This window comes from Plenodomus lingam (genome assembly GCF_022343315.1).
Source record: "Plenodomus lingam strain CAN1 chromosome Unknown contig_2, whole genome shotgun sequence".
Taxonomy (NCBI): Eukaryota; Fungi; Ascomycota; class Dothideomycetes; order Pleosporales; family Leptosphaeriaceae; genus Plenodomus; species Plenodomus lingam.
The window spans coordinates 165520-175791 of record NW_027093937.1 but is presented as its reverse complement, the minus strand read 5'-3'; the positions used below and the strand labels follow the sequence as shown (position 1 = coordinate 175791).

The window sequence follows — 10272 nt, the reverse complement described above, 5'->3', positions numbered from 1 at the left end:
CTGTTTCCTATAATGCACATAGTACCTAACTATCTTTATATCTATAGTAGGATATTAGCTATTGCACTTGGCTATTAATATTATCTATGTTTAGTAGATTTACGTGTATATATATTCTTTACGCACCACAGGTCCACTTAAAGGCCCGTAACAGGAGAGCACTACAGCCACAGCCAAAGCCACAGTTAGCTTCTAAACCTGTGGCCACAGTTTAAAAGTACTTTTCAAAGGACTTCCACATAGTAACCTTGCTACCCTCAGAATTCGCGTTTCAACCAGTAGTCATACCTTTTGCGCACGCCTGGTTTAGGAGAGTTAGCGCTATTCCACAAGCAGCCTAGTTATCATGCTACCACTAACTCAATCATATGGTATGTAACCCAACAACCAACCATCACCACCCTTTTCTAGCCTGCGCTCACTTCGCAACCAACTTCTGCGTCTCCTGTGATAAAACGCGTGCGACATTTTGCATTGTTACATTATCTCCCTAGTACAGACGCGTACCGCGCGATTGTTGTATCATCTTCCATTTGCATGCACGTATCCTATTGTTATTGTCGCGATGCATGCAACCAAGAAGTTGCCAGAGGAATTGCAGGCACTTATCAGGGCTCGACTTACAGAGAATGGCATACAGAATGACACCGCATCGACCAACATTGGACGGGTCGCCGGGCACTTGGAGAGTTTGCGTCTCAGTCATTGGGGACTCACACCAGACAAGTTCATGGATATCTTTGGCCCTGCGATGATTGTGAACAGGCGCTTTGTGTCAGCACTCCTCAAATTATCCCAGACTTTCCCAGATCTGTCCTGGGAGCACGCATTCGCTAAGCTGTCGGTGTACAAAAGCTCAGAGCTTCCCTGGAGTGAGCGCGTCATTAATCATGCCTGGGATGCTCTTGCGCTATCATCAGAGCTTGCGCCCGAGACAAAGAGCCCTCTGAGTCACGGAGGACGAAAAAGGAACGCTTCGTTCCTAGCAATGTCGCCCTCCAAGCGACAGGCAACTGCCATTGTCCGCAGGTCTCCTCGTCGTCGGCGCGCAGACATCCATTGCCAATTGTTGTCACATGAGGAACTTGGACATGTTGCAACCTCCATAGAGGACACGACTAACGAAGTTAACGGCTACACTGATGGTTCAAATGCTGTTCAGCTAGGGGCATTAGATGATGCGCTGCTGAGTGAAGCTCCAAATATTCTCGACACTGGTGGACGCGAGCCCCAGGATGTGAACCACAAATGCAGACAATCTGCAACTGATTTTGAGCTATCAGTCGACGAGGATTTACCTTCTGCAGATGCCAGCTTCGTGAGTGTGGAGGTTGGCCGAATTGCACCGATGCCTCACGATACAGAATGTCCTAACCATGATTGGGACACGCCTGTCGTCGAGGTATCAACTTACGCGTTGAGCGACGTATTATCCGACAGGACGCCTATACCGATTGAAAATCCGTTACTTATGCCTGCTTCGTCTCAGGCACATCCTCCAGCCAAATTGCCAACGCCAGGTAATAGTAAAGGTAGTTTATACTATCCTTATGACCACAGTTTCTATGACTAACCTCTACGAGATGCCCAGATGTTCCAACTTGACGTTGACCATGGCAGCGACCTACTAGACGTCCAGCGCATGCCACAGAATCTCCAAATGCAACAGCAAGGCAATTCCTCTGTCGCATTATCCAGCCATCGCAGGTTCGATAGCGATACGATGAACATGCTTCAGCATCTTGAGCAAGGCCGATGTCTGAACCATAGCACAGTTATGGGTCTACTCCATGCATTATTACCACAGGCTCGATGCACACTCCATGATCCGGGCTCAATTCCCGCACATCTTATGCAGGGTAAGGAAGATAAAGTCGTGAAGCAACTGAAGCGCTGGAGTCCTCGGCCGTTGTTGCGCGATCCAGAAGACAGCCCAAAGACCATCCTGGTACCTCTCCTCGTACCATCACCATCAGACAATGTTGTAGGTCACTGGATTCTCTACGCCATCTCTCCACCTCAGGCGACAATTATGGTTTACGACAGCTTGTACAAGAAGCATAGACTAGAGAGAAAATTGCTTTGTGCGGGTCAGATGATTGCGACGGCGGCCGGGATCGATCATGCAAGAATCCTCCTTGAGCACGATCAGCCGCAGCAGAAGAACAACGCAGACTGTGGTATTTTTACCATCATGTTCGCCCTGCTTCTTGCTGTAGGAAAGCATCCGAAAGATCTCCCATTTGATCCCCTGACATGCCGGATGGTTTTCCGTATGCACCTGGAGCGTCATTCACAGCCAGACCCTGATCAATCAAACAATGCATCTCTTCCTGATGGCAGGCATGTATATTCAATGAAGATGTGGCGTGATCTATACGAAGCTTGTGGTGAGGCAGGAGCAAGCCCGGCGGAAGAAACCGATGAAGAGCGCCTCAAGAGTCTACTTCGCGTACAAAGACAACCCAAACCCAATAATGGACACCTTGAGCAGATGAAATCGCTGATCGAACTCATCACGAAAGAAGCAGACGAGGCTGTATTGATCAGGCACCAACGACACCATGAGCACGCTGCGTTGAGGACAAAGCTCGAAGTATTCATCAACACCACGCTTGGAGCCGAAGGATCCATGGAATGGAGCACAATCTACAATGACCAACTCCAGCAAATGAGGATGAGTGCGAAAGCAGCACTTGCAAAACGTGATGAGCGTGAACTTCAGAGATTGTTGCGGAGGGCAAAGACCATCGTTCTTAATATTGCGCATCTCAGAAATGACATTGTACAAGCCAAGGAGTTGATGAGTCGGCTGGCGGGAGAACTTGGCATGACCATTATGCGTTTGAAGAGCCAAATCCAGCAAGCGGCAGAGCAAGACGAGCAGCAGGCAGTTCAACTGGAACGACAGGCCATCGAATGCAAGCAAAAGGCCGCAGACCGCCGAAGACTTCTAGACGAACTTGGATTAACTGTGCAATAATGTCCGGGGATCAAGTCGATGTCATCTCTTATTTGGATATTGGGTTTAACGGTAGAGCGATCTCACGTGCTCTTCCTTCAAGTTGTCAGGTGCAGAGCAGGCTTTGACATGTGCTATTTGGCTGACATTGTACAATCTGTCACATGGGAACCCATGGATGTAAGGCGTAATGTGGACTGTTACCTGTACATAATGAGGAAACAGCGAAAGGAACTGTGCACTTTGGTTTCATTGGTTCTCGACAAACAAATGAGGCATAGAGTTGGGGTCCATGCTGGAGCTTTAACAGTGGTGTGCACCGTGGTTTCGTCAGTTTTCCCATGGTCGATGGCGTGTGATGGGTATGTGAAGAGGGCACACTGAATTTGCCGTTTAATCCTGCAGGAGACTGCGGTTAAACTCAGACAATCATCGCATGCATACCACAGCGCACCACTTGATTGGGTAATGCACTCTAATTGTTGACGTTGACAGAGAGCGCAACGGGAAACATCCGCAAGAAAGAACCGCTTGACAGATGATCGCGGCGAAAAGTATACGAACAACAGCCATTGAGACGCGACTTGCAATAGAATCCAGCAGTGCATTATCACGACCCAGCTTACTGCATGGCCTCATCGCATTACCACGCTCTTTGCCTTTCTCCACAGTCAGCATTTGCATCTCCGCACAAGCTTGGCCCATCACGGGCTTACAGTCATCGACCCGAGCTCACTTGTAGTGTGATGAGAGAAGTGCGCTACTAGTAAGAACTAACAAGATAATCTGCACTTACACTGATTGATTAGTATGATTGTCAGCCGTCAGATCAACCTCTTGAGAATGGGGGAGACGAGGATATGTCCGGGATGGTTCATGAGGGAGGAAGCGGCGTGACTTCACAAACAATGTCCGCTACGTTGAGCATTGCCGACTCGCTCTGCATTGCTTTCGTCTGTCAAAGGGGAGATGGTTCTTCATGGACTAGGTCAGGTCGGATCTTGTGCATGGATTCCACTGCAAGAATAGGTAGTTGCAACAAGAGTATGTTATTACTCTTTTTGTGCGAGGTTATAGTCTACGTTATTGCCACAGCTTCTATAAATGCGTATAGGTACAGAGCTTACAGTACAGTCTGCGTTATTCCCACAGCAACTCTCCCGAAACACCTCCCGTCATCCCGTGCAATCGACGCGGGCAGAACCTGCAAACATGGGTTCACACGGTTTAGGTAAGTGGCCACAGTCCAGACTATCATTTTCAAAATCTTCCACGTATTAATTCCGCAAGATAGTGATGGTAGGTGTCAAGGCAACAACTGTGATGGAACTAGGTTAGAGACGCTTTTGGTTGGGCGCAATTTCCCCACCCATGTGTCGTGCAAGAGCAGGATCCATCATGGCAATTAGAGCCTAATTCTACTCTTCGGGAAGTGGGACAAAATCAAACGCTTCCTATGAACAAGTTAGCAGTTATAGCAAAAAGTGAGTAACTCGCCTTATCTGCGCAGTCTCACCTCAAGGCAACAAGGCCCCTTTTGATCTGCTTCCTTGAAAGACAGTTCAAGCCACAGCCATGTGCACTGCCCTCACTTGGGCCTCATCGTGCGATGATGAGACGAGAAGAAAAGCAACGTTGTCGTTCGCCTATAGCCATGTTCGCCTAGTAGAATGCGGTGTTGGGGTGGTAGAGAATCACTCACCATGACTCCCTCACTTGACGGCCCTCTTATTTCCTTCTTACCATTGAGACATGTATCACATTTGGCGAGCATGGCGTCGTCAGTGCATGTCAAACTGCCTTGATTACTGGGTTGTGATGGGGTCGTGCGATCCAAACAACCTCACAGGTGAATGACTTCACAAAGCACTTGTCGTAGGTAGTGAGGGAAAGAAATAAAAGCGTCGGCCATGGTTGAGCTTTCATACCTCTATCCAGTCAAAAACCTGGCGAGCGACATCTGCACGCAACCCATAGACATTCGCCGCCTTGGTGCGGAAACGCCATGCCCACCAGCAACTCCTCGATCGGATTTGCGCTTCTGCTCTAAAAACTTGGACCATAACGCACGCAATCGAGAGCCATCTCGTACGTCGCCGTTGTCTAGCTTTGACTTCTTTTCTACCACTAACCTAATGGATCCCTTCTTGGACTCACCCCTCTCTGTTCAAGATGACCGTGAGCAGGAAGACGTCTTTGACCAGGAAGGTCATGGACATGATGACACCAACATCAAAGTTAACGACACCAACATGGAAATTAACGAAATCTTCCCAATGTCGCCTTTGCGCTAGGTCGTTTCAGCTCAACCGTCACCGCATATCCCTCTATCTCAAGAATTTGCGCCCCTCGCATCCTCACTAACGCTTCTCCCATCGCCATTTAATACAGATGCACTGCTGATTGAAGACGACGTGCGCCCAGCCATGACCCTCCTCGATCTGCATCAAGCACGACAAGCCTATTTCCCAGGTGGACAAGCACCCAACGAACACCATCGCTAGACTTGGACGAGCGCAAATACACCTCCACAGCGCCCTCGGACTAGACATGGTATTAATCTAGCGACTTTCGGCTTGCACGACGTCTCTAGGGCTGTGTTCCCGAGTCAGCGACTCTTGCTGGTAACTCCGCATCACGACCATCACACGCCATGGTGGTGCCGCGACTTTTGCATGGTAGTGGTACACGTGGTGGTAGTGGTGACGATGATGGCAGAACTTCAAGTACTCCCCCCTCATCGGTGTCTTCTGACTCCCTACCGCCATCACTGTGCTTGCCGTCGGCATCGAGTATCGCGTGCCCGTCTGGAGCAAAAAGCCCCGGTCTGAACACAAGCCAGGCGTGTGTTCAAGGGGCACAAAAGGAGAGCATTGCTGAGATGCTACTTGATCTGCGTGGCCATCTTGATAGGATTATCGTTGCTATTTGTGCGTCCAACAATGAATAAGTATAGATTGCGGAGGGTGAGGTTTGAGACACAGTAGCTAGGTTCATTTCGTTATGAGGAGTTTCTTTCTCTTCTTCAAGTACCTATTCTAAGTTTGATGGCCAGGCAGATAACTTACAAGTATTATTTAAATGCACTGTCTTGTACATTCTAACGTTTGTAATATCTCAACAGCACATAGGAAGACACATATTAAACTATAACAAAACTTATATTATAACAATATCAAGACTTCAAGCCAAATAATAGCAAAACTTACAGCAAAGTATAAAGCAAAATTATCGTATTGACAACTTGTAAATTTCCCTCCACCTAGTCCTAGTCTTAATATGCGCTTGAAGTATTGACGTCGGTTTCATAGTTATTGCGGTTGGGCAGGTCCACCGAGTTGCAACTTTTAAAATGTTATCCCGTACGGGCGTCCTATATTAAAATCTAGTATCTGCTGTTATCCAAAGTTCAAACTGACAATGCAGCTACAATTTCTATAGGCTGGTGAGGTCGTCAAAGGTCTTCTACCATTGCTTGGAGCTGACTAGAGACTACTTGGATGTAGGAGGCAATTTTGGAGGTGCTGAGATATAATCAGAAGAGAAGTAGCTTGTAGATGACAAAAGGGATAGGGTCTAATCCAGTTCTAAGCGGGGACTGTCGGCGGCGGACATTCCTGTCGGGCACTTGCTCCGGAGCTTTTCTTTTCTTTGCAGATGATATCTTCGGTTAGTCCTTAGGTAGTGGATTTGCTTTAGGTATTGCTTTCTTCGTTGGGGTCTTCTTAACTTAGACCATTAATGTGTTAGTAAAACTCCTAAAGTTACTTGTTTAATATTAACGCAGTTTGCGGTGGTTCACAACGTCTCCCTACACTATAGTGATTACAGGGGATAGAAACCAGCTCTAGCCCTGTATTACAGTCCCTAAGCAAATTGTTGTATTTTATTATTTATAAACTTGTCCTAAATAAAATTATAAAATTAAGGCAAGAAAGGTAGGGTAAGGAAGAAAGTAAGGAGAGAAAATTAGTAGAAATAACAAGTAGTTAAGGCTTAATGTTAATGTACCATGCAATGAAGGATAAGAATAAAGAAAGGAACAAGCTATATATAAAAGGAAACTGTTGCAGGAGGGATAATAACTACATCACGGAGCATCTTGATCCGATTAATTGATCTAAGTCCTAATTAATATCCCTAATTTATACCCCTGTATAACTATTATAGACTGGCCTTAAGGGAGAATACAATAAGCGTTAATAATAGTATTTAGTATCTTAAAGGAGAGGTAAGCCCTCTACGCCTTTTTATAGGTGTGTAGCGTGTTCGCTTAGTAGTAGTGTTAGACTCTATCTATCTTATATTAGGCCTAGGCTTAGGTATAAGCCTAAGCCCTTTATATACCCCTAACCTTCCCTATAAGCTATTCTAAAATTATTATTTTAGGGGTCTAGGGTTATATCTTTATCCTCTATAATCTTTATTAGGCTTTATTCCTATATATTTAGGTTTTAATATTATATCTTTATATTTCTTCCTAATTTATAATAGGCCTATATATTAAGTAGTATGTAGGTATAGTATCTATATACTTATTTTAGCACCCTACTCTAAAAGTTCTAATATAGCTATCCTACCCTAGTCTAAATTTCCTAAACTTACTTTATTATATAGTAGATCTTCCCTACTAATTAGTCTTCTTTCTACTCTTTTTCTATTAATCTAGCCTATATAGCCTGTATTATATCCTTATCTACTACTACTAGTACTAGTAGTAGGGAACTACTATAAGGTAGTTAGACCCTACGCTAGGCCTACTAAGATAAGGTGTGTACTTCTAATATTCCCCTAATATTTTCTATACTAACTTCTTACTTAGTATACTTCTCCCTAAACTTAGTTACTTAGTAGCTTTATTATTTTTAGTAACTTAAATAATAAGAAATATAATAGTAGCTTTATAAAGCTACTTCCCTATAATTAGTATATTAACTAGCTTTATCTTTTTAGTAAGTATAACTATTAGGAGGGTAGTAGTAGGTTCCCCTTAATTTTTATATTCTTTATAGCAAGTTCTAACTATATCTAGGGCGCGTGTGCAAGTCCTACTATTATAGCTATAAGACCTATACTTAATTAGAAGCTATCCTTGCTAATAATACTAATATTTGCTAAGCCCTCTGTAACTAGCTTTAGTTTTATTATAGTTACTAGGAGGATTACCTCTATATTATAAAGAAGGGGACCCTTAGAACTTTTATAGGAAAATCTACTAAAGGCACTTACTACTAGTTTATACTATAGTTTTACTAGCTCTACTATTATTTTAAGGATCTTATATTAAGGACTTAAACTAATAATACTATTACTCTAGTTACCCCTACTACCTACGTAGGCGCTTATAATTAGTATTAGATTAGTGCTATTATTCTATCTACTACTAGCACTCTACTATTTCTACTTTAGTCTGCTCTTACGCCTTTATATACTAGTTATAGTAATAATAATATTATATAGCTAGCTGCTACTACTAGTATTACCTTCTAGCGTATTAACTAGCGTATAAATAAGACTTAGGCCTAAACTAACTAGTATATTAATAAGCTTAAAAGCGCTACTAAGCGCACTACCTATAGTATTAAGAATCTTATTATTAGTATTAATTTTCCCTTGTTCCCTTATATTTATTCTAATATTTCTTTTCTTTAGGCCTAGGGTGCTACATATTAGTAGACTATTACAGCACTACCTTTATCCTACTACTACTACTACTATTTATACTTATTAACTTAAGTCTTCCCCTACCTATGTTACACGCGAGAGTTACTACTATTACTAGGAAATATAGAGGCGTTAGAATAATATAGATAATAGTCTAGGGGGAGCTAGTAGGGGGTTAGTTATAAATAGTAATAATATAGACACTGCTACCTAATTATTAGCTATGTTATAAAACTTTAGTAGCAGGGCATTTGCTTAGAGTGTTATTAGGATAAATAAAAGCTATCTCTAGTAGCCTTTTACTTCTTAATTATAATAAAGTTCTAAATTATTATTCTAGTTTTATTGTACCCTTACTTCCTAGCTTTTATATATATTAGGCTATTATTATGCGTAGTATCCCTATACTATTCCTTAAACCTATCTTAAGCCTCTATATCCTATACTACCTCTAGTAGGTGCTATATTAGATTAATATACCCCTTTTATTTTAGTAGGACTTAACACTTTCCTTTTCCTTATGTATTCTTTACGCAAAGGATCTCTTCTACTTCCTATTTATCTAGCGTTATATCTTTGTTTTCTAGAGTACCTATTAGGCCTAGTTATAAGTCCTAAAGCTTCTAGCTTAGTAGTAGATTATTAGTAGCTCTCTCTAGTAGATATATATTTATGGTCTTATACAAGTTCCCTAGTAAGTCTAACACTACTATTAGTAGAGTAGGGACTTCTACTACTTTATACTTTATATATAGCTAGTTAAACCTTTTACTTAGTTAGTTTATCTTTATATTATATATTATAAACTATATATTGCAGGAGGGATATTAACCAGATCATGGAGCATCTTGATCCACTTAATCCTAATCAATACCCCTGTATGACCCACTATCTAATTAACTGCCAGCTTACTGCTGTGCCTAACAAAAAGCAGGAGCTCTAGTAAGGAAGGTTTACTAATTATTCACCTTCTAGTAAGGGTAGCTAAAGCTCTATATATATAAGTCTAATTGTAGTAGATACAATCTAATAATCTATCTCCTAAATTATTCCTAACCTTAGTAATCTAGATTTCTATAGTTATAAGCCTAGTTCGCGCTTTACCTTATTAAAGATTGTCCTATCTATTTAAGCGTATAGTTTAACTTAGACACTAAGCTAGCAAGCTTTACTTTTTTTTATACTATTTCTTAAGCAGAAGCTTACTTATTACTCTTCTACTATAAGCAACTAAATCCTAAAGGGGGATATCCTACTTACTAGATTAACTAACTAGCCTACCTAGTATATTTAATTTAGATACTATACCCTAACTAAAGGGATCTAGGTAGAGGTAGACCCTAATACTTAGGATACTAAAAACTACTTTAAGAATAAACCTATTAAGCCTAATATACTAACAGGTATCGCGCTATCTAATATAACAAGTGAGCAGTACAAACTCTAAATAGCTTAGTACTAAGCCTACTTATTAGATTAGGTATTAAAGTTATTAGCAATCTAGAACCTTTTTATATAGGTTAACAATATAGTAGATTAAGGGATCCTTACCCTAGCCTATATAGAGCTTGTTAATTAAGGAAGAGTAACCCTCTAAGCACTTATCTAAGTACTCTGCAATAACCTAGCGCTAACTAATTTAAGCG

The 10272-nt window shown here is 42.1% G+C and overlaps 3 protein-coding genes across 3 annotated transcripts; all 3 read left to right on the top strand.

The window, feature by feature from the left end:
* Positions 1-423: 423 nt before the first annotated feature.
* Positions 424-3152, top strand: IAQ61_004956 (uncharacterized protein). Its single transcript, XM_003838019.2, has 2 exons — positions 424-1532; positions 1584-3152. Exons 1-2 carry the CDS (start codon positions 566-568, stop codon positions 2981-2983), a joined length of 2367 nt encoding a protein of 788 aa, XP_003838067.1. The 5' UTR covers positions 424-565; the 3' UTR covers positions 2984-3152.
* A 1720-nt stretch (positions 3153-4872) lies between these two features.
* IAQ61_004955 (uncharacterized protein) lies at positions 4873-5256 on the top strand (the record flags this gene model as incomplete). The annotated part of the gene is made up of 1 exon (XM_066096554.1): positions 4873-5256. One exon carries the CDS (start codon positions 4873-4875, stop codon positions 5254-5256), a length of 384 nt encoding a protein of 127 aa, XP_065953477.1.
* Positions 5257-5615: 359 nt separating this feature from the next.
* IAQ61_004954 (uncharacterized protein) lies at positions 5616-5912 on the top strand (the record flags this gene model as incomplete). The annotated part of the gene is made up of 1 exon (XM_003838021.1): positions 5616-5912. The coding sequence occupies one exon, from the start codon at positions 5616-5618 to the stop codon at positions 5910-5912; it is 297 nt and encodes a 98-aa protein (XP_003838069.1).
* Between the last annotated feature and the right edge of the window lie 4360 nt (positions 5913-10272).

What these genes read in the sequence shown, in the direction of transcription:
- IAQ61_004956 (XM_003838019.2), top strand. Translation starts at nt 566, where the DNA reads ATGCATGCAACCAAGAAGTTGCCAGAGGAATTGCAGGCACTTATCAGG. An exon ending in AACGCCAGGTAATAGTAAAG is followed by an intron (nt 1,533 to 1,583) that starts GTAGTTTATACT and finishes AACCTCTACGAG; the next exon opens with ATGCCCAGATGTTCCAACTT.